Source organism: Triturus cristatus, chromosome 2_1 (assembly GCF_964204655.1).
Source record: "Triturus cristatus chromosome 2_1, aTriCri1.1, whole genome shotgun sequence".
NCBI classification, from domain to species: Eukaryota; Metazoa; Chordata; class Amphibia; order Caudata; family Salamandridae; genus Triturus; species Triturus cristatus.
In genome coordinates this window covers 685,648,384-685,669,550 of record NC_140581.1, presented here as the reverse complement: position 1 = coordinate 685,669,550, position 21,167 = coordinate 685,648,384, and the positions used below count along the sequence as shown (strand labels likewise).

At 48.8% G+C, this 21,167-nt stretch overlaps 1 protein-coding gene across 2 annotated transcripts in view; it reads right to left on the bottom strand.

The window, feature by feature from the left end:
- The window catches only part of PGGT1B (protein geranylgeranyltransferase type I subunit beta), a 332,915-nt gene that overhangs the window by 247,057 nt on the left and 64,691 nt on the right, over window positions 1–21,167 (bottom strand). Inside the window, exon 2 of one of the 2 annotated variants that reach the window (XM_085632623.1) lies at window positions 745–863. The exons of the other annotated variant lie outside the window; for it this stretch is intronic. Coding sequence (XP_085488749.1) covers window positions 745–863 — 119 coding nt within the window. The remainder of the gene's footprint in view (window positions 1–744; window positions 864–21,167) is intronic. 2 annotated transcript variants of the gene reach the window in all.

Sequence of the window (21,167 nt, the reverse complement as noted above, 5' to 3'; positions counted from 1 at the left end):
TCCACAGAGCCATGGTGGTGCGCATGTCACACACAGCGCAACAAAAACGGGAGGAAGCCGTGCCTCAATAAAATAAATAAATAATACAAATACAAACGAGGCGCTTGAACCAAAGATAACGAGTGTAGCGAAACGGCAATCAGTGAAGCCTGCGTTGCAAGGATAACTGTGTGCTATACTATTGCAAGACAGAAACGTCAGTTCTGCGAAGCTTCGTGCACCGTGAACCTGTCTCCCGAAACATACACTCAACAAGCCGTTGCCATTGCGCGAATGGAATAAAAAAGTGCTTACCCACTAATTGAAGGAGACGGTATAACGCCGCAAGTAAAAAAAATCCAGTCCGGATGGGCTGTCCGAGAAGGAGACAGGGCGGTAACAAAGAAGACTCATTTTGAATCACCAGCCAAGGTTTAGCATAAACGGTGACACCAGACAATCAAAATGATGGGCGGGGCTTCAACTCCACTTCTGAAATCTCCTCGATTACAATAAGCCTCGCAGACCTAGCAGCACATGCGCGCTGCAACGCTGGGTCTGCGAGACCTAAAAAAGGGATTCTTCCAAGCTTCAGGCAAACCACTCTTTCTAAATCAACAGAAACCAAAAAATATATAACAGTACAAACTATTTATTCTCATAAAAAAAATAACCAAACAGCCAGGAGACAGAATGCTACAGCTCTCCAAAAACAAGAAACAGCAATGAAATATTGAATTGTGAAGAGAAAAAATGCACACTCACGGTCTTCTGCGGGGAGAACCTGATGAGAATAAATCCACTCAATAATCTCGGCACTGTTCACCACCTTCAAAGCGTCTAACATATCCAAGCCAGAAATGGCAAAAAAAGCAATAGTCAACCTAAGGAAGGAAAAACAGTTTACAATAGTCAGTGTCAGGCACTGCACAAGGTTTTGTACTGAGTTGCACTGGTAAGTTCATCTTTCTTCCGTAGGACTTAAAAGGGCAAGGAACAATATCTCTAGTGATATCAGATGGCCATGATCTTCTTTCGTTGGGGTCTACTAGACTAGCAGCATGGAAGTAGCAGCATTATTTATGTAATAGAAATAAATACTGATTTTATCTCGTAGTGAAACGTTTTGTACCATCAGGTGCCCATGCTAAACTACTGTAGTTATAGTGCTTTACAGTGAGATCAGACTTGTAATTGCTGGAGGGGATAAGCAGATGACCAGGCTAAGCCACGGTTGTTCAGCCTATATGCTGAGAACACAGCTGAATAACACTCCAGTTGGTTTGCTTGTATCTAGGCAGCAACAAGGTCCAAGAGTTACTGGGTAGCAACAGAATGTGGCATGTCCTCGGCAACATGTGAACATAGCAACATGGATTATTCTGAAATACTTGAAAGTCAGTTGAGTCTATCTTCTTCATAAGTACACCCATTAACCCATGACATTCACATATTTCTAGACCTAATTATCACACTATTTATCATTAATCATAACAGGGCGTGTTTTACAGAACACTGCAACTTTAACCTAGGTTGCTAAACTGTAAACATGAAGGTCCTGTAAGCATAAACATGTACTCATTTCTTACTAAATCATAAGCGAGGTAAAGTGGTGCAGCATTAAGTATGACTGTTGCATCAGTACATTTATAAAATAAGCTTGGATAAACAATCCCTACTGGTCACTTATAATCTTATTACGTCAACCACTGCAGGCTACGGTCTACTTAATCACAGATTCCAATCTGTACAAGGCATTTTGTAAAAAAAAAAAAAAAAAAAGATAATAAATACAAAGTACATAATCGGCAATTTCTATCCCCCATCAAACAGGCCCTGTCTCGGGGTGGGGGTTATATTTTTTAGCACATTTCTTTAGTGTTCGAAGTAGTCTCTTACCAAAGTGTTAAACAGGGGGAAACCAGAAGGATGTGTCAAGTGGGTAGGACTCTTGTATTCTTGCGAGTGAAACCGGTTGTACAGAGAATTGTGTTCGAGTGTGGGGTCCTTCAGGATAGTTTTCTCACTGATTAGAGTATTAACTGTGTATTATTTCTTTGCTATCTTTCGCTATTAATGCCCATTGTTGTTCAGGCAAATTGGCTGATAAGATGGCCTCTGTTTCTAGAGATTTGATCTCCGAGTTCAAAAGGGAGTCTGTGAAATATATATATCTCCCTCTCTCCCTCTCTCCCTCTCTCTCCCCCCCCCTCTCCCCTTTGGATTTTTATTGTTCCAACCTTACTTATGTAATAACCAAGGGTTCTTCAGAGAATCAATCATTTGTAGAACGCACTAATCACTCGTGAGGGTCTCAAGGCATGGGGGGGCTGATACTACTCGAACAGCCAGGTCTTGAGACGTCTCCTGAAGGTCAGCAGGTCCTGCGTCTATCGCAGATGGGTGGAGAGGGTGTTCCATGTCTTGGCGGCGAGGTAGGAAAAGAATCTGCCGCCGGTGGTGGTTCTGTGTATACGTGGGATGGTGGCGAAGGCAGCGGAGTGAAGCTGGCGATTCGGGGTGTAGAAGGGGAGACGTTTGTTAAGGTATGCTGGTCCGGCGTTGTGGAGTGCTTTGTGAGCGTGGGTGAGGAGCTTGAAGGTGATCCTCTTGTTGACTGGGAGCCAGTGCAGGTCTTTCAGGTGGGCAGTGATGTGGGTGTGGCGGGGGATGTCGAGGATGAGGCGTGCGGAGGCGTTCTGTCTTTTCTGGAGTTTGGCCGTGGCCCTGCGTAGAGGGCGTTGCCGTAGTCCAGTCTGCTGCTGACAAGGGCTTGGGTGACCGTCCTTCTGGTTCCGGTGGGGATCCATCTTTATGTCTTGCAAAACATGCAGAGGGTGTTGAAGCAGGAAGAGGGGAGGGCGTTGACTTGCTGGGTCATTGAGAGCGATGAATCCAAGATAAACACCAGGTTGCGTGCGTGGTCGGTGGGTGTCACTGCGGCTCCCAGAGCAGCTAGCCACCAAGAGTTGTCCCAGGCGGGGGGGGTGGAACCAAGGATGAGAACCTCTGTCTTGTCTGAGTTAAGTTTCAGGCGACTGTTATTCATCCAGTCGGCGACAGCCTTTAATCCTTCGTGGAGGTTGGTTTTGGCGGTGATAGCCCAATGACAGAATGTCCCAGAGTGTTCTAAAGAACAACTAAAGCGCTAACAGTCTTACTTATGACAAAAGTATGGCACACCTGAAGCCATCTTGATTGGAATAAAGTGGTAACACTTAAAACATTTAATTTGCAAAGGAACAGAATGAGGGGGTTCATTTTGCCATAGAAATTATGATTAGTGCTGCAGAAAGAAAAATTAGGGCACATTTTGACTTCTCAAATCCTCTTTTATGTCATAAAAAAATTCTGACATGCAGACTGAAACATGCACTTTGAATACCAGCAGCAGACTTCCCTGGTGAGCAGTAGCTTTACTACAGTGACCTAATGAGCAACTAGAGTGCTAACATTCAGAATTTATGGCAAATGTGTGACACATCTGAATGCCTTCTTGATGGAACAAAAGTAAACAATCATTGAAAATGCAATAGGTCTCTCCCTCGTTTAAGTTAAAGCAATTCGGTTTGTAATTAGGTGGCTTTTTAGCTTTGCTTGTATTAGTGATTTTCAAACTTTCGTGTACATAACATGCATATGCATGCATATATGTACATGTATATGTATGCATGCATTTATATTTATATAGATATGCAGATATATATATATATACACACACACACACACACATACACACATATATAAATGCATATGCATATAAATGTGCATATGTGTGCGTGTAGAGAGGTAAAGGTGTAGAGGTAGAGAGTAGTAGAGAGAGGTATAAAGTAGAGAGTGAGTAATCGAGAGTAGTAGAGAGTAGCAGAGAGTAGAGGAGAGTAGAGGAGAGTAGTAGAGAGTAGTAGAGAGTAGTAGAGAGTAGTAGAGAGTAGTAGAGAGTAGTAGAGAGTAGTAGAGAGTAGCAGAGAGTAGCAGAGAGTAGCAGAGAGTAGAGGAGAGTAGTAGAGTAAGTAGTAGAGAGTGAGTAGTAGAGTGTAGTAGAGAGTGAGTAGAGTAAGTAGTAGAGAGTGAGTAGTAGAGTGTAGTAGAGAGTGAGTAGTAGAGTGTAGTAGAGTGTAGTAGAGAGAGTGGTAGTAGAGAGTGGTAGTAGAGAGTGGTAGTAGAGAGTGGTAGTAGAGAGTGGTAGTAGAGAGTGGTAGTAGAGAGTGGTAGTAGAGTGAGTAGTAGAGTGAGTAGTAGAGTGTAGTAGAGTGGTAGTAGAGTGGTAGTAGAGTGGTAGAGAGTAGTAGAGAGTAGTAGAGAGTAGTAGAGAGTAGTAGAGAGTAGTAGAGAGTAGTAGAGAGTAGTAGAGAGTAGTAGAGAGTAGTAGAGAGTGGTAGTAGAGAGTGGTAGTAGAGAGTGGTAGTAGAGAGTGGTAGTAGAGAGTGGTAGTAGAGAGTGGTAGTAGAGAGTGGTAGTAGAGAGTGGTAGTAGAGAGTGGTAGTGTAGAGTGTAGTAGAGTGTAGTAGAGTGTAGTAGAGTGTAGTAGAGTGTAGTAGAGTGTAGTAGAGTGTAGTAGAGTGTAGTAGAGTGTAGTAGAGTGTAGTAGAGTGTAGTAGAGTGTAGTAGAGTGTAGTAGAGTGTAGTAGAGTGTAGTAGAGTGTAGTAGAGTGTAGTAGAGTGTAGTAGAGTGTAGCAGAGTGTAGCAGAGAGTGAGTAGGTGAGAGTAGTAGAGTAAGTAGTAGAGAGTGAGTAGTAGAGTGTAGTAGAGTGTAGTAGAGAGAGTAGTAGAGAGTGTGTAGTAGAGAGTAGTAGAGAGTAGTAGAGAGTGTGTAGTAGAGAGTAGTAGAGAGTAGTAGAGAGTGTGTAGTAGAGAGTAGTAGAGTGGTAGTAGAGAGTGGTAGTAGAGTTTAGTAGAGGGTGGTAGTAGAGGGTGGTAGTAGAGAGTGGTAGTAGAGAGTAGTAGAGAGAGTAGTAGAGAGAGTAGTAGAGAGAGTAGTAGAGAGAGTAGTAGAGAGAGTAGTAGAGAGAGTAGTAGAGAGAGTAGTAGAGAGAGTAGTAGAGTGAGTAGTAGAGAGGGCAGTAGAGAGTGGTAGTAGAGTGGTAGTAGAGTGGTAGAGAGTGGTAGAGAGTGGTAGAGAGTGGTAGAGAGTGGTAGAGAGTGGTAGAGAGTGGTAGAGAGTGGTAGAGAGTGGTAGAGAGTGGTAGAGAGTGGTAGAGAGTGGTAGAGAGTGGTAGAGAGTGGTAGAGAGTGGTAGAGAGTGGTAGAGAGTGGTAGAGTGAGTGGTAGAGTGAGTGGTAGAGTGAGTGGTAGAGTGAGTGGTAGAGTGAGTGGTAGAGTGAGTGGTAGAGTGAGTGGTAGAGTGAGTGGTAGAGTGAGTGGTAGAGTGAGTGGTAGAGTGAGTGGTAGAGTGAGTGGTAGAGTGAGTGGTAGAGTGAGTGGTAGAGTGAGTGGTAGAGTGAGTGGTAGAGTGAGTGGTAGAGAGAGTGGTAGAGAGAGTAGTAGAGAGAGTAGTAGAGAGGGTAGTAGAGAGGGTAGTAGAGAGGGTAGTAGAGAGGGTAGTAGAGAGGGTAGTAGAGAGGGTAGTAGAGAGGGTAGTAGAGAGGGTAGTGGAGAGTGGTAGTAGAGAGTGGTAGTAGAGAGTGGTAGTAGAGAGTGGTAGTAGAGAGTGGTAGTAGAGAGTGGTAGTAGAGAGTGGTAGTAGAGAGTGGTAGTAGAGAGTGGTAGTAGAGAGTGGTAGTAGAGAGTGGTAGTAGAGAGTGGTAGTAGAGAGTGGTAGTAGAGTGTAGTGTAGAGAGTGGTAGTAGAGTGTAGTGTAGAGTGTAGTGTAAAGTGTAGTGTAGAGAGTAGTAGAGAGTAGTAGAGAGTAGTAGAGAGTAGTAGAGAGTAGTAGAGAGTAGTAGAGAGTAGTAGAGAGTGGTAGAGAGTGGTAGAGAGTGGTAGAGAGTGGTAGAGAGTGGTAGTAGAGTGTAGTGTAGAGTGTAGCAGAGTGGTAGCAGAGTGGTAGCAGAGTGGTAGCAGAGTGGTAGCAGAGTGGTAGCAGAGTGTAGTAGAGTGTAGTAGAGTGTAGTAGAGTGTAGTGTAGAGTGTAGTGTAGAGTGTAGTGTAGAGTGTAGTGTAGAGTGTAGTGTAGAGTGTAGTAGAGTGTGAGTAGTAGAGAGGGTAGTAGAGCGTGTAGTAGCGTGTAGTAGCGTGTAGTAGCGTGGTAGTAGAGAGTGGTAGTAGAGAGTGGTAGTAGAGAGTGGTAGTAGAGAGTGGTAGTAGAGAGTGGTAGTAGAGTGTAGTGCAGAGTGGTAGCAGAGTGGTAGCAGAGTGGTAGCAGAGTGTAGTGTAGAGTGTAGTGTAGAGTGTAGTGTAGAGTGTAGTGTAGAGTGTAGTGTTGAGTGTAGTGTTGAGTGTAGTGTTGAGTGTAGTGTTGAGTGTAGTGTAGAGTGTAGTGTAGAGTGTAGTGTAGAGTGTAGTGTAGAGTGTAGTGTTGAGTGTAGTGTTGAGTGTAGTGTTGAGTGTAGTGTTGAGTGTAGTGTTGAGTGTAGTGTTGAGTGTAGTGTTGAGTGTAGTGTTGAGTGTAGTGTTGAGTGTAGTGTTGAGTGTAGTGTTGAGTGTAGTGTTGAGTGTAGTGTTGAGTGTAGTGTTGAGTGTAGTGTTGAGTGTAGTGTTGAGTGTAGTGTAGAGTGTAGTGTAGAGTGTAGTGTAGAGTGTAGTGTAGAGTGTAGTGTAGAGTGTAGTGTAGAGTGTAGTGTAGAGGGTAGTAGAGAGGGTAGTAGAGAGGGTAGTAGAGAGGGTAGTAGAGAGGGTAGTAGAGAGGGTAGTAGAGAGGGTAGTAGAGAGGGTAGTAGAGAGGGTAGTAGAGAGGGTAGTAGAGAGGGTAGTAGAGAGGGTAGTAGAGAGGGTAGTAGAGAGGGTAGTAGAGAGGGTAGTAGAGTGTAGTAGAGTGTAGTAGAGAGTGGTAGAGAGTGGTAGAGAGTGGTAGAGTGTAGTAGAGAGTGGTAGAGTGTAGTAGAGTGTAGTAGAGAGTGGTAGAGAGTGGTAGAGTGTGAGTAGTAGAGAGGGTAGTGGAGAGTGGTAGTAGAGAGTGGTAGTAGAGAGTGGTAGTAGAGAGTGGTAGTAGAGAGTGGTAGTAGAGAGTGGTAGTAGAGAGTGGTAGTAGAGAGTGGTAGTAGAGAGTGGTAGTAGAGAGTGGTAGTAGAGAGTGGTAGTAGAGAGTGGTAGTAGAGTGTAGTGTAGAGAGTGGTAGTAGAGTGTAGTGTAGAGTGTAGTGTAAAGTGTAGTGTAGAGAGTAGTAGAGAGTAGTAGAGAGTAGTAGAGAGTAGTAGAGAGTAGTAGAGAGTAGTAGAGAGTAGTAGAGAGTAGTAGAGAGTAGTAGAGAGTGGTAGAGAGTGGTAGAGAGTGGTAGAGAGTGGTAGTAGAGTGTAGTGTAGAGTGTAGCAGAGTGGTAGCAGAGTGGTAGCAGAGTGGTAGCAGAGTGGTAGCAGAGTGGTAGCAGAGTGTAGTAGAGTGTAGTAGAGTGTAGTAGAGTGTAGTAGAGTGTAGTAGAGTGTAGTGTAGAGTGTAGTGTAGAGTGTAGTGTAGAGTGTAGTGTAGAGTGTAGTGTAGAGTGTAGAGTGTAGTGTAGAGTGTAGTGTAGAGTGTAGTAGAGTGTGAGTAGTAGAGAGGGTAGTAGAGCGTGTAGTAGCGTGTAGTAGCGTGTAGTAGCGTGTAGTAGCGTGGTAGTAGAGAGTGGTAGTAGAGAGTGGTAGTAGAGAGTGGTAGTAGAGAGTGGTAGTAGAGAGTGGTAGTAGAGAGTGGTAGTAGAGAGTGGTAGTAGAGAGTGGTAGTAGAGAGTGGTAGCGTGTAGTAGCGTGAGTAGAGAGTAGTTGAGTGTAGTAGAGAGTGGTAGTAGAGTAGTAGAGTGTAGTAGAGTGTAGTAGAGTGGTAGTAGAGAGTAGTAGAGAGTAGTAGAGAGTAGTAGAGAGTAGTAGTAGAGAATAGTAGAGAATAGTAGAGAATAGTAGAGAATAGTAGAGAGGTAGTAGAGAGTAGTAGAGAGTAGTAGAGAATAGTAGAGAGTGAGTAGTAGAGAGGGTAGTAGAGAGTGGTAGTAGAGTGTAGTAGAGAGTGTGTAGTAGAGAGTAGTAGAGAGTGTGTAGTAGAGAGTGAGTAGTAGTGAGTAGTAGAGAGTAGTAGTAGAGAGTGGTAGTAGTGAGTAGTAGAGAGTAGTAGTAGAGAGTGGTAGTAGAGAGTGGTAGTAGTAGAGTGGTAGTAGAGAGTGGTAGTAGAGAGTGGTAGTAGAGAGTGGTAGTAGAGAGTGGTAGTAGAGAGTGGTAGTAGAGAGTGGTAGTAGAGAGTGGTAGTGTAGAGTGTAGTGTAGAGTGTAGTGTAGAGTGTAGTGTAGAGTGTAGTGTAGAGTGTAGTAGAGTGTGAGTAGTAGAGAGGGTAGTAGAGAGTGGTAGTAGAGAGTGGTAGTAGAGAGTGGTAGTAGAGAGTGGTAGCGTGTAGTAGCGTGTAGTAGCGTGAGTAGAGACTAGTAGAGTGGTAGTAGAGTGGTAGTAGAGAGGTAGTAGAGAGGTAGTAGAGAGTGGTAGTAGAGAGTGGTAGTAGAGAGTGGTAGTAGAGAGTGGTAGTAGAGAGTGGTAGTAGAGAGTGGTAGTAGAGAGTGGTAGTAGAGAGTGGTAGTAGAGAGTGAGTAGTAGAGAGTGAGTAGTAGAGTGTGAGTAGTAGAGTGAGTAGTAGAGAGTAGTAGAGAGTGGTAGTAGAGAGTAGTAGAGAGTGGTAGTAGAGAGGAGTGTAGTAGAGTGTAGTAGAGAGTAGTAGAGAGTGGTAGTAGAGAGTAGTAGAGAGTAGTAGAGTAGCAGAGAGTGAGTAGTAGACAGTAGTAGAGTGAGTAGTAGAGCGAGAGTAGCAGAGAGTAGTGTAGAGAGTAGTAGAGTAGTAGAGTGTGAGTAGTAGAGAGTAGTAGAGAGTGAGTAGTAGCGAGTGAGTAGTAGCGAGTGAGTAGTAGCGAGTGAGTAGTAGAGTGTGAATAGTAGAGTGTGAATAGTGGAGTAGTAGAGAGTTAGTAGTAGAGAGTGCGTAGTAGAGAGAGAAGTAGTAGAGAGAGTAGTAGAGAGCAAGTAGTAGAGTGAGTAGTAGAGAGTGAAAAGTAGAGAGTAGTAGAGAGTGAGTAGTAGAGAGCGAGCATTAGAGAGCGAGCATTAGAGAGCGAGCATTAGAGAGCGAGCATTAGAGAGCGAGCAGTAGAGAGCGAGCAGTAGAGAGCGAGCAGTAGAGAGCGAGCAGTAGAGAGCGAGCAGTAGAGAGCGAGCAGTAGAGAGCGAGCAGTAGAGAGCGAGCAGTAGAGAGCGAGCAGTAGAGAGCGAGCAGTAGAGAGCGAGCAGTAGAGAGCGAGCAGTAGAGAGCGAGCAGTAGAGAGAGAGCAGTAGAGAGCGAGCAGTAGAGAGAGTAGTAGAGCGAGAGTAGTGGAGAGAGAGTAGGAGAGAGAGTAGTAGAGAGAGTAGTAGAGAGAGTAGTAGAGAGAGTAGTAGAGAGAGAGTAGTAGAGAGAGTAGTAGAGAGTGAGTGGTAGAGAGTAGTAGAGTGAGTAGTAGAGAGTAGTGGAGAGCGAGTAGTGGAGAGCGAGTAGTGGAGAGCGAGTAGTGGAGAGCGAGTAGTGGAGAGCGAGTAGTGGAGAGCGAGCAGTGGAGAGCGAGCAGTGGAGAGCGAGCAGTGGAGAGCGAGCAGTGGAGAGCGAGCAGTGGAGAGCGAGCAGTGGAGAGCGAGCAGTGGAGAGCGAGTAGTGGAGAGCGAGCAGTGGAGAGTAATAATAATAATAATAATAATAATAATAATAATAATAATAATAATAATAAACCACTTCTAAAGCGCATGGTTACACTAAAACAGTGTGTCCCCGCGCTGAAAGATGCTACTGCTCCCCGAAAGGCCAATGTCCGGGGCTCGCCTGGATCCCAGGTTGCAAGAGGCTATTATTTACGTGGGAAAAGATGAGTTTTCAATTTTAGTCTGAATCTTGTTTCGGAGGGCTCCATGCGTAAATCAAGAGGAAGCTTGTTCCAGTGTTTACTGGCTAGAAACCTAAAGGAACCACCTCCCATTCTGGTCTTGCGAACGCGAGGAAGTTGGAACAACATCTCTCCGGCAGATCTTAAATTACGGGTGGGACGATGGATAGTAAGAAGGTTTCGCAAATAACCTGGGCCTTTTCCCTGGGCAATGCGATGGGCAAAACAGAGAGCCTTAAACTTAATTCGCTCCTCAATAGGGAGCCAATGAAGTTCAAATAATGCCATTTTACCTGATGCTCTGCGTGGGAGGTTTAGCACCAGTCGCGCAGCAGCATTTTGGACGCACTGCAGTTGGTGGATACCTTTTTTACTTAGGCCTAGGAGAAGAGCATTGCCATAGTCTAAATGCGGCGTGACTAAGGCATGAATAAGTGTTTTCCTAGCACTAATGGGGAGTAGGTCGAGAACTTTTCGGAGTGTTTTAAGTATTCCAAAACATTTTCCAGTGATTTTACTAATCTGATGCTTAAAGGAAAGCTCCGCGTCCACCATGATCCCTAGATTTCTGACAGACTCCACCAGATGGGGAATTGCCCCTAATTCTGTTGGCCACCAGGCCTGCAACCAGGCGGAGGGGGATTTACCAACCACTAGCAGTTCTGTTTTGTCGCCATTAAGGCGCAAGCAGTGGTTGTTCATCCACCCTGCCACAGAGAGCATGCAGTTGGAAAAGTTAGTGGCATCCTCTGCCTGATTGTGAGTGAGTTTAATTATTAGTTGGGTATCGTCAGCGTATGCGACGATATCCACTCCAAAAGCTTCCAAATATGAGCTAAAGGCTCCATGTATAGATTGAACAACGTGGGGCTCAAACTGGAGCCCTGAGGAACTCCATGTCTGAGCTTTCGAAGGGAGGATTTATAAGGGGGGCAGTGCACCTGGAAGCTCCTGTTTTCTAAAAAGGATTTTATCCATTCCAGTGCGGATCCCTCAACTCCCATGTCTGAGAGGCGAGACAGCAGCGTTGAGTGCAGCACGGTGTCAAAGGCTGCACTTAGATCTAATAAAACCAACGCTGCCGTCTGCCCCTCATCTACTAGTTGTCTCAGACATTCTGTGGAGAAGAGAACCGCCGACTCTGTTGAGTGGCCCGCTCTAAACCCTGACTGTGTTGAATGGAGAAGGAAGTTCTCCTCAACAAATTTCATGAGTTGTATATTTACTACCTTCTCTACCACTTTCCCACAAAAAGGGAGAAGGGAGATAGGGCGGAGATTTTGTGGCTGGGAGATATGCATGGTAGCTTTTTTCTTCAGGGGAATTACTTGTGCCGTTTTCCATGCATCTGGCACATAGCACTCCTGAAAAGATAAAGTGATCAGGTGTTGAATCTGATCAATCATACATTCTAGGGGGGCGTGGCTTGGCTGCAGAGCGGAATGGCTGCCTGAACGCGCAGCTCCGCCGATCGAGTGAATTAATCCGTTATTTATCGGCCTTGCAGGTGCTGGAGCTCGGCCCTTTTGACCCCGATCAAGAGCGCTTGGTAGCTGCCTTCTCCGACGGAGTGCCTGGGCCCGAGACGGGAGCGACGGCGGAGATCTGCCAGGAAGCTGGTCGGTGGTGGTGCGGCCTGCGACACACGCGGACGCCGGGCACTTGCGTAAGGCCGGGTCCGGGGTGGCGGCACGCTGCAGTGTGCGGGCCGCTGCTGAGGGCGCTGTCTCCTTGGCTTGCAACCCCCCCCGCTGGCGGAGTGGTGATACGGCTCAGGCACAAGTATAGTGCTGGGAATCTGCCTGCTGTGACACGGGGAGGTGTACCTGCGACTCCCGACCGTTGCGGACACGTGGACCTCCAGAGGGCGGAGTGGCTAGGCCCCGGATCGGCGCCCTGAGCGGGTTGTTGCCGTGCCCGGCCCGGAGCGACGTGGACTTGCCGCGTACCTGCAGGGTGTCCGCTCTCCAAGGTCTAAAAATACGGCATATTGCCCGCGACGAGCGAGAGCCCTGCGACGGGGGCCTGGAGGAGGCGGTGGACTGCGGGGCCTGCCTGCTCCCCTACGCAGGATCTGGTCGGGACGCGCGCTGCTTCTGAGGCCCCGGTCGCTGCGGTGACTTCGCTGGTTGGGCCAGAGGCTAGACGGAGCTGGCGTCCGAGGCGACTGGCGAAGACTGGCTATCGCTTGGACCGATGGTTGCCCGCGCTGGAGCGCTGCTGTGAGCGGGTGAGCGAACCGCGTGAGACTGCCTGCTGGGACTGCGTGGGCTGGACGAGGGGCGACCCAAGCCTGTAGGTGCGCCCCGTAGATGTCCCATCTTGTCTGACCTGGTCCCCTATCTAGCGGGGGCAGTGACTCTCTGGTCTGCTGAGGGGGCCTGCCCGACCTATACTCTGCTCCGGGTGCATGGCGCGAGGTGCCCGGTGAGGTGAAGAAGCTTGGGGCCTAGTAGTGTTTATCCGCTGGCTGAGCGGGGCGGCGATCATGGGCAAACCGGATACGCGCCAACCGAAAATCACATTCGACAAGGCAAAGCAAAAAGCCTCGGACCAAGACCTTGGGGACGCTGCAGCGGCGCACCCGGAGAAGTGCGGCCCACCTGAGGCTGACATCAAATCTATGTTCCAAGAACTGACGGAGGGCCTGCGGGGCATAGATTGCAAAATGGACGCGCTGGCGGCACGAATGGACGGCATCATAGCACGAATGGACAAGCATGAAAGTAGAGTGGAAGCGCTCGAAACCCGTGTGGCCGACACGGAGGAGGGTCAAACCGACATGGTCAAACAAATGCGCGGCATGGACAAAGTATTGGAGCTAATACAACGGAAGAATGAGGACTTAGAGGCGCGCTCGAGACGCAACAACGTTCGCATCACAGGTGTGGCGGAAACAACAGACATTAATAATATGGAGCAGTACATAGAACAGATGCTGAAGGATTTGTTCGGGTCTGGGCTGTCCGGGATGCTCCTTGTGGAGAGAGCGCACAGGACACTGGGGCCTAGGCCTAAGCCGGGAACACCGCCCAGGCCCATTATTGCGCGTGTCCTGAATTATAGGGACCGTGACACGGTGTTGCGTATGGCTAGAGACATACCGGACCTGCAGTACAAGGGCAATCACATCGCCATTTACCCGGATTATACTATGCAGGTGCAGGCAGCTCGCAGAGAATTCATGCCTGCAAAAAAACTTTTTCAACAAACAGGAACGAAATACTCCCTGATTTACCCTGCGAAGCTCCGGGTGCAGGGCCCTGGCAAACCGTCTTTCTTCCTGGACGCGAAAGCGGCGCTACAATACGCTAAACAACTTGCAAAGGAGCAGCATAATCAACCGCCTGCTGAGGGTCAAGATCGTCAGGACAGGCTAAGTGACATTGAGTGAATGCCTACGTTATCTGTTTGAGGCTCTGTTGTTGGCTTATGAGATGGACCGATTGGGGGCGTATAATTTGTCCGATGTAGGCTGTATTCCGCTTCCTGGGCTGTGAGGGTCATATAACTCACTACGATTCCGGGATGGAGGGGGTCCTTGAGCCGGTACCCTGAGCCGGCACTCGATCGCCCTGGCATAAGTACAGGGCTAGTTGGCGGCCAACCTGCGTACCTCAGGGGATGATTCCCAATTACTTGCTATTGTTGTTGGGTTTAGTCGTGGGTTTTATGCCATGGCAGGTAGTTTGGGGGGATAATGCACAACCTGATTGGGGGGTTGGAGTGGGCGGGGGGTGGGATCACCGGAGTTTGGGGGGTGGTCATGGGGTAGGATTGTTTTGTGATGTAGAGTCAGAGGAAGGGAATGTGACTAATATACCAGATGCTAACTATGCTGCGCTGCACTGTCGAAATCCACGCTGCTTACTGTACTATGACTGCCCACGTACCGTGTGGCCCGCTGTACTGTTGTGTTCTACTGTGCGCCTCGTCTGGTGGAGGTCGGAGGGCATGTCGTGTTGCTTGGATACACTGTCTGATTGTAGCTGTCTCAGGTCCCTGTCAATATGGCGAACATAAACTGCCTTACCTGGAATGTGAGAGGAATGAATGATAGACGCAAGGCTAGATTGGTGCAGACCTACTTGCATAGAAAAGAAATAGACATCTGCCTTTTGCAAGAGACTCATTTGACGGCCAATGCGGCACAGATGCTGAGACATCACAGATGGGGGGGAGATAGTGCATGCATCTTACTCCACCTACTCAAGAGGAGTCGCGATATTGATAAGGAGGGGTCTCCAGTGGACGACACACGAGGTGCTCAGGGATGCGGGAGGTCGGTATGTGTTGCTTGTAGGAACGTTGTGTGGCATGCGGCTGATACTGGTGAATGTGTATGGCCCTAACGATGATAACCCAGATTTCTTCGGGGAGTTGTGGCATGTAGTGCGGGCGCGGGGCCCGGCGGCGATCCTGTGGGGGGGGGGGGACTACAATGTTGTGCTTTCAGGTAATATGGATAGGGAGGGCGCTGCGAGAGAACACCACCCTAGGGCATCAGAGATGCTGGGCTGTATTATGCAAGAGACAGGATTAGTGGACTCCTGGCGACTACTGCACCCCGCGGATCGAGCGGGCACCTGTATCACGGCTCACAGAGCCGCCTGGTCCAGGCTGGATTACTGGCTGCTCTCCAGGGACCTGCACTCGTCAGTGCGGTCGGTGTTGCATTTGCCGAGATCATTGTCCGACCATGCCCCGGTGCTCCTCGCGATAGCCACGCCATCCCAATATGTCAAACCATTTAGTTGGAGGTTTCCCTCTCGGGCGCTGCGAGATCAGGTTTTTCAGCAAGGACTGCGCGACAAACTAGAGGAATTTTTTGAGCTTAATGAGGGCACCGTGGATTCGCCGGGTACGCTCTGGGAGGCTTGTAAGGTGGTGACGAGGGGGCACTGCACGTCGCTGAAGACGGGCGTACTGCGTTCGATCCGAGATACCTTGAGCAAACTAGAAACTGACCTGGCGCGTCTAGAGTCTGAATTGACCCATGCGCCCACAGATAGGGTACGTGCCGAACTGCGTTCACAGCTCACTAAATACCAGGAGGAGGCGGACAGGGAAGTCGCGTACCTGTCCAAGGACAGTCGGGCTAGGCGCTATGGCGAGGGGGATCGTGCCGGATGTACACTGGCCTATATGCTTCGCGGGCCGCGTGGGTCGGATCACATACTGGAGCTACGGCGTGCGGAGGGGGACGTGGTGCGAGAGCCGCAAGACATCCTAGACACGATGACCGACCATTATAGAGAGCTATACACCACGAAGGTGTCGCCAGACGATAAAGTGCTCGACGACTACCTGGACACCATAGCCTTAGCGTGGTTCAGCAATAGTGCCAGACAATATATGGACTTGCCGTTCACGCAAGACGACATACGGACGACGATTGCTGGTCTCCCACTCTGTAAGGCGCCGGGCCCAGACGGGTTGACGGCAGCCTTCTATAAGGAATATGCGGACATACTGGTCCCGAGGCTTTATGGGGTGTTTGAAGAGGCTGTGGAAAAGGGAGTCCTCCCTCGGTCACTGCGGGAAGCATTGATCATTACACTGCTTAAACCTGGCAAAGACCCCAGTCACCCGGACTCATATCGCCCACTGTCGCTCATAAACCTGGACGCCAAAATATATGCCAAACTGCTCTCTGACCGCTTAAAATACATGCTGCCACAAATAGCGCTATCAGATCAATCGGGTTTTATAATGGGACGTTCCACTTCCCATAACCTACGAGTGCTATTTGGACTCCTGCATTACCTGGATCCTAGAGTTCCGGCCGCTGCGGCACTGTTGGATGCGACGAAGGCATTCGACTCGCTGGAGTGGAAGTTTTTACGGACATTATTCACCCGGATGGGATTTAGTCCGCTCTTTGCCAGGAGGATAGGCGTATTGTATAATGACCCGTCGGCTAGGGTGCGGGTGAATGGCCAGATGTCTGCCCCGATCTCTATAACCAGGGGGACCCGGCAGGGATGCCCACTGTCGCCGTTATTGTTTGCGATTGCGACGGAACCGCTGGCGGCCCGCATGAGACAACACCATACTGGGCGCAGCATAGGTTTTACGTCGCGTGGCCTGCTGGTCTCTATGTATGCCGACGATATCACAATATATATGATGAACCCGTCGGAAAATTTTGACCCATTAATGCGAGAGGTGACACGGTATAGTGGACTCACTGGCATAGATATCAACTGGTCGAAGTCGGCAATGCTCCCACTAACGGACGGCTCGCAGAAGTGCCACACGGAGTTCCCGATCGCTTGGGTTACGGACGAGGTCAAATACTTGGGTATACAGATGAGCCGCTCCACTCATGAAATATTACTGGCTAACTTCGGTGTGGCTATGATATGGTTGGAGAGCAAAGTGCAGAGGTGGAGGACGTTACCGCTGTCTCTGACGGGCCGCATAGCCATCGCAAAAATGGTCGTGGCGCCTAAATTCCTCTACCTGTTCGCCAATGTCCCCGTACCGTTGACGAAGGCATTTTTTCGGCGACTCCGCTCAGCGTTGATTGATCTGGTTTGGGCGGGTAGACAACCCAGGGTGGCCTGGAACCTTCTTACACTCCCCTTCCAGCAGGGAGGTCTTGCTTCCCCAGACCTAGAATTGTATGCATACAGTGCGCAGGCCCAATACTTACACTATTGGCATCATCCGATACCTTACCAGCCCCACGTGGCAATAGAAACAGATGTGGCGGCTCCTTGTCCCCTGCGGACAGCGGTATACCAAAAATATAAGCGGCAGAGGGAAGACATTGACACCGTAGAAATGGTGCGCTGGGCCTGGTCAAACATCGCGAAGCGAGCGGGCGTGATGGACCTGTATGCTCCAAGTATGCCCCTGGAGGCCAACCCCCTGCTGGGCCCGCTTACGGACACGGCGGTTGCACGCCGTGCGCACTCCTGTGGCCTGAAGGTGGCGGGGGATTTGTATCCGGATGACACCTTTATCACGCTGCCGGCCCTGACGGCAGCGCCTGAGCCGACGGCCTCGGAGCTCCTCTTGTATTATCAATTGCGATCGGCCTGCAAGCACAGATACCCCATGTTCCCTAAGGCTCCGCCGACGCTGGCAGCTCTGGAAAATATTCTATCGAACTCTTCCCCGTGCAAATTGATCACACGCATATACAGGACCACACAACTCACGGCGCCTGTCGCACACATTGATTCCAGAACCTTGTGGGAGGAAGACGCAGGCATAAGTATCACAGAAAAGCAGTGGGAATTCTGCTGCACCCAACTAGAACACCTGTCGCCTAATTACAGACTGCGACTGATACACTTCAATTACCTGCACAGGACCTACCGCACACCCATACAAATGTTTAGGATGGGTCTTCGGGCCGACACGACGTGTTGGAGATGTGGCGAGAGCGAGGCCACGTTCTTCCACCTTGTCTGGTTGTGCGGACCGATACGCAAATACTGGGACAGAGTTTTCAACATTATTGGGCGGATAATAGGAGCGGCGTTGGTGCTGGACCCGCTTGTTGCCCTCCTGAGATTCGTGCTGGGGGTGCCTAGGACGTCGCGCAAGCTTGTTGCCCTCTTGTTATTGCTTGCCAAGCGCCAAATAGCGATCCACTGGAAGAAGAGGGCCCCCCCCGAGGGTGTCTGGCTGGATGGGCTCTGCGACATACTGCAGAGAGCAACTGACAGCCTATTGGGACCAAATGCCGCAGCGGTCCAGACCAGTAGATGTGTGGCAGCCGCTGGTGGAATGGTTGGCTGGGACGGCAGTTGAGGAGGAGGACTGAGTCACTTGGTTGGATGGCTGCTGAGTGGTTCGTGATTGCATGGGTCGGATTGTGTGACGCGCGGGTGATGATGGCGCCGGCCTGATCCGAGCGCCACTTCTGGCTGCTGATGTGTATGGTGGGGATGAGAGACGTATTGTTTGGGAGACTCGGATGGTGCGGGATCACACGGTGGAGGGCAGCTGAGAACTTCCACCCTCCTGTTGGGGGGTTCCTCCCTGACTCTGGTTTACAGTTGGTATTGTTTTCTTGTTCATATAAAATGATGTTATTATGCCCTCTACGAATGTACACCGTGGATACGATTGTGCGATTTATTGCACTGAACCCATGCTGCCTGCCCCCGGGTTGTTGGCTGATTAGCAGTGTACGCTTTATTGAGAAAATAAAGGTTTTTGAAACATCAAAAAAAAAAAATCATACATTCTAAAACTCCCTTACAGCGATTAGGAGAGATCACATCATAGGGGGAGCCGGACTGGATGCCGTTTATGATGGTGAGCAGATCTTGCCTCTCAGGGACTTTGAAACATGTCAGATGGGGTTTGGTGGCAGGGTCCTTTCTCACCATCGGATGTTTAGTCGGCATGTTATCAACAAAAGTGGCATGTATTACGTCTACTTTCTTCACAAAAAAGTCCGCGATATCATCACATAGCTCATTGGAGCAGGTATCATGGGCCTCCAGTCTAATAGGAACAGTGAGTTCTTTGAAAATGGAAAAAAGCTCTTTAGTGGGGTTCTTTGCAAATTCAATGCGTTCCTTAAAATGAGCACCTTTGGATGCTCTTATGAGTTTGTGATATATTTTTAGTTCTTTTTTATAATTCAGCATGTCTTCCGGAGTATAAGGTTTCCTCCAGCCACGTTCTAGATTTTTACATTTGGCTTTAACTACTTTAAGTTCTTTGGAAAACCAGGGGGCAGTTTTGATTTTTCTGGCAGGTGGCTTGAATGTCCATGGTGCTACAGTGTCTAGAGCCCTAGACATCCATGTTTCATAGTCATTCCATGCCTTCAGCAGAGTATCACTAGGCGGAGGAAGATCTTTTAGTAGGGCGGATTTAAAATCATCCTGCGTGAACTTCCTCCAATCTCTGCGTTTTTGTGGCTTGGGCTTGGTCATTCTGCCTTTCTGTTGGGCAATTACTACCTCAATAGGGATGATGAAATGATCGGACCATGTTATTTGAATCGGTGTGGCAACTGGGATCCCCTCCCAGTTAGCAAAAACAGGGTATACCAGATGTCCTAGTTGATGCGACGGAGAGGTAGATTGAAGTTTAAGCGTCAAGGATTTAAGTACATCTACTACTACCTGTGCCTCCTTACAGTTAGGATCCTCAAAATGAAGGTTAAGATCACCCAAAATAAGAAATTTCTTGTACCGCAGTGCATGCTGAGTTATCAGCTCTACAAGTTGATTACTGAATTGGGAGGACTTGCCTGGAGGCCGATACAAGAGGAGTCCATTGATAATAGTTTTAGGATTAGCTTTGATAGTGAAAAAACCACCTTCACAATTGGGCAGTGTGGCCTTCTCTAAGCTGCATTGTAGATTGCTTTTATAGATCATTGCCAATCCCCCCCCTGAGTGAGCAGTGGAGAGTGAGCAGTGGAGAGTGAGTAATAGAGAGTGTAGTAGAGAGAGAGTAGTCGAGTAGTAGAGTGAGTGGTAGAGTAGTAGAGAGTAGTAGAGTGAGTAGTCGAGAGTGAGTAGTCGAGAGTGAGTAGTAGAGAGTGAGTAGTAGAGAGAGTAGTAGAGTAGTAGTGAGTGGTAGAGTAGTAGAGTGAGTAGTCGAGAGTGAATAGTAGAGAGTGAATAGTAGAGAGTGAATAGTAGAGAGTGAGTAGTAGAGTGAGTAGTAGAGTGAGTAGTAGAGAGAGAGAGAGAGTAGAGAGAGAGAGTAGAGAGAGAGAGTAGAGAGAGTAGTAGAGAGTGAATAGTAGAGAGTGAGTAGTAGAGCGTAGTAGAGAGTGAGTAGTAGAGAGTGAGTAGTAGAGAAGTGTCCGTCAGTGTCATCCAATCGGTGTCAGTCAATCGGTGTCAGTCAGTGTCAGTAAGTCAGTGAGTCAGTCAGAGTCAGTCAGTGTCAGTAAGTCAGTGAGTCAGTCAGAGTCAGTCAGTGTCAGTAAGTCAGTGAGTCAGTCAGAGTCAGTCAGTGTCAGTAAGTCAGTAAGTCAGAGTCAGTCAGTGTCAGTAAGTCAGTGAGTCAGTCAGAGTCAGTCAGTGTCAGTAAGTCAGTAAGTCAGAGTCAGTCAGTGTCAGTAAGTCAGTAAGTCAGAGTCAGTCAGTGTCAGTAAGTCAGAGTCAGTCAGTGTCAGTAAGTCAGTAAGTCAGAGTCAGTCAGTGTCAGTAAGTCAGTAAGTCAGAGTCAGTCAGTGTCAGTAAGTCAGAGTCAGTCAGTGTCAGTAAGTCAGTAAGTCAGAGTCAGTCAGTGTCAGTAAGTCAGAGTCAGTCAGTGTCAGTAAGTCAGAGTCAGTCAGAGTCAGTCAGAGTCAGTAAGTCAGAGTCAGTCAGTGTCAGTAAGTCAGAGTCAGTCAGAGTCAGTAAGTCAGTAAGTCAGAGTCAGTAAGTCAGAGTCAGTCAGAGTCAGTAAGTCAGAGTCAGTCAGAGTCAGTCAGAGTCAGTCAGAGTCAGTAAGTCAGAGTCAGTCAGAGTCAGTCAGACAGTCAGAGTCAGTAAGTCAGAGTCAGTCAGAGTCAGTCAGTCAGTCAGAGTCAGTCGACTCAGTGTCACTCGGTGTCAGTCAGTCAGCCAGTCAGTCAGTGTCAGCTAGAGCAGCTCTGCTGAGCTGGTTTCTCTGGCTCTACAGCAGCTCTGCTGAGCTGGTTTCTCTGGCTCTACAGCAGCTCTGCTGAGCTGGTTTCTCTGGCTCTACAGCAGCTCTGCTGAGCTGGTTTCTCTGGCTCTACAGCAGCTCTGCTGAGCTGGTTTCTCTGGCTCTACAGCAGCTCTGCTGAGCTGGTTTCTCTGGCTCTACAGCAGCTCTGCTGAGCTGGTTTCTCTGGCTCTACAGCAGCTCTGCTGAGCTGGTTTCTCTGGCTCTACAGCAGCTCTGCTGAGCTGGTTTCTCTGGCTCTACAGCAGCTCTGCTGAGCTGGTTTCTCTGGCTCTACAGCAGCTCTGCTGAGCTGGTTTCTCTGGCTCTACAGCAGCTCTGCTGAGCTGGTTTCTCTGGCTCTACAGCAGCTCTGCTGAGCTGGTTTCTCTGGCTCTACAGCAGCTCTGCTGAGCTGGTTTCTCTGGCTCTACAGCAGCTCTGCTGAGCTGGTTTCTCTGGCTCTACAGCAGCTCTGCTGAGCTGGTTTCTCTGGCTCTACAGCAGCTCTGCTGAGCTGGGTCTCGGCCTCTAGAGCAGCTCTGCTGAGCTGGGTCTCGGCCTCTAGAGCAGCTCTGCTGAGCTGGGTCTCGGCCTCTAGAGCAGCTCTGCTGAGCTGGGTCTCGG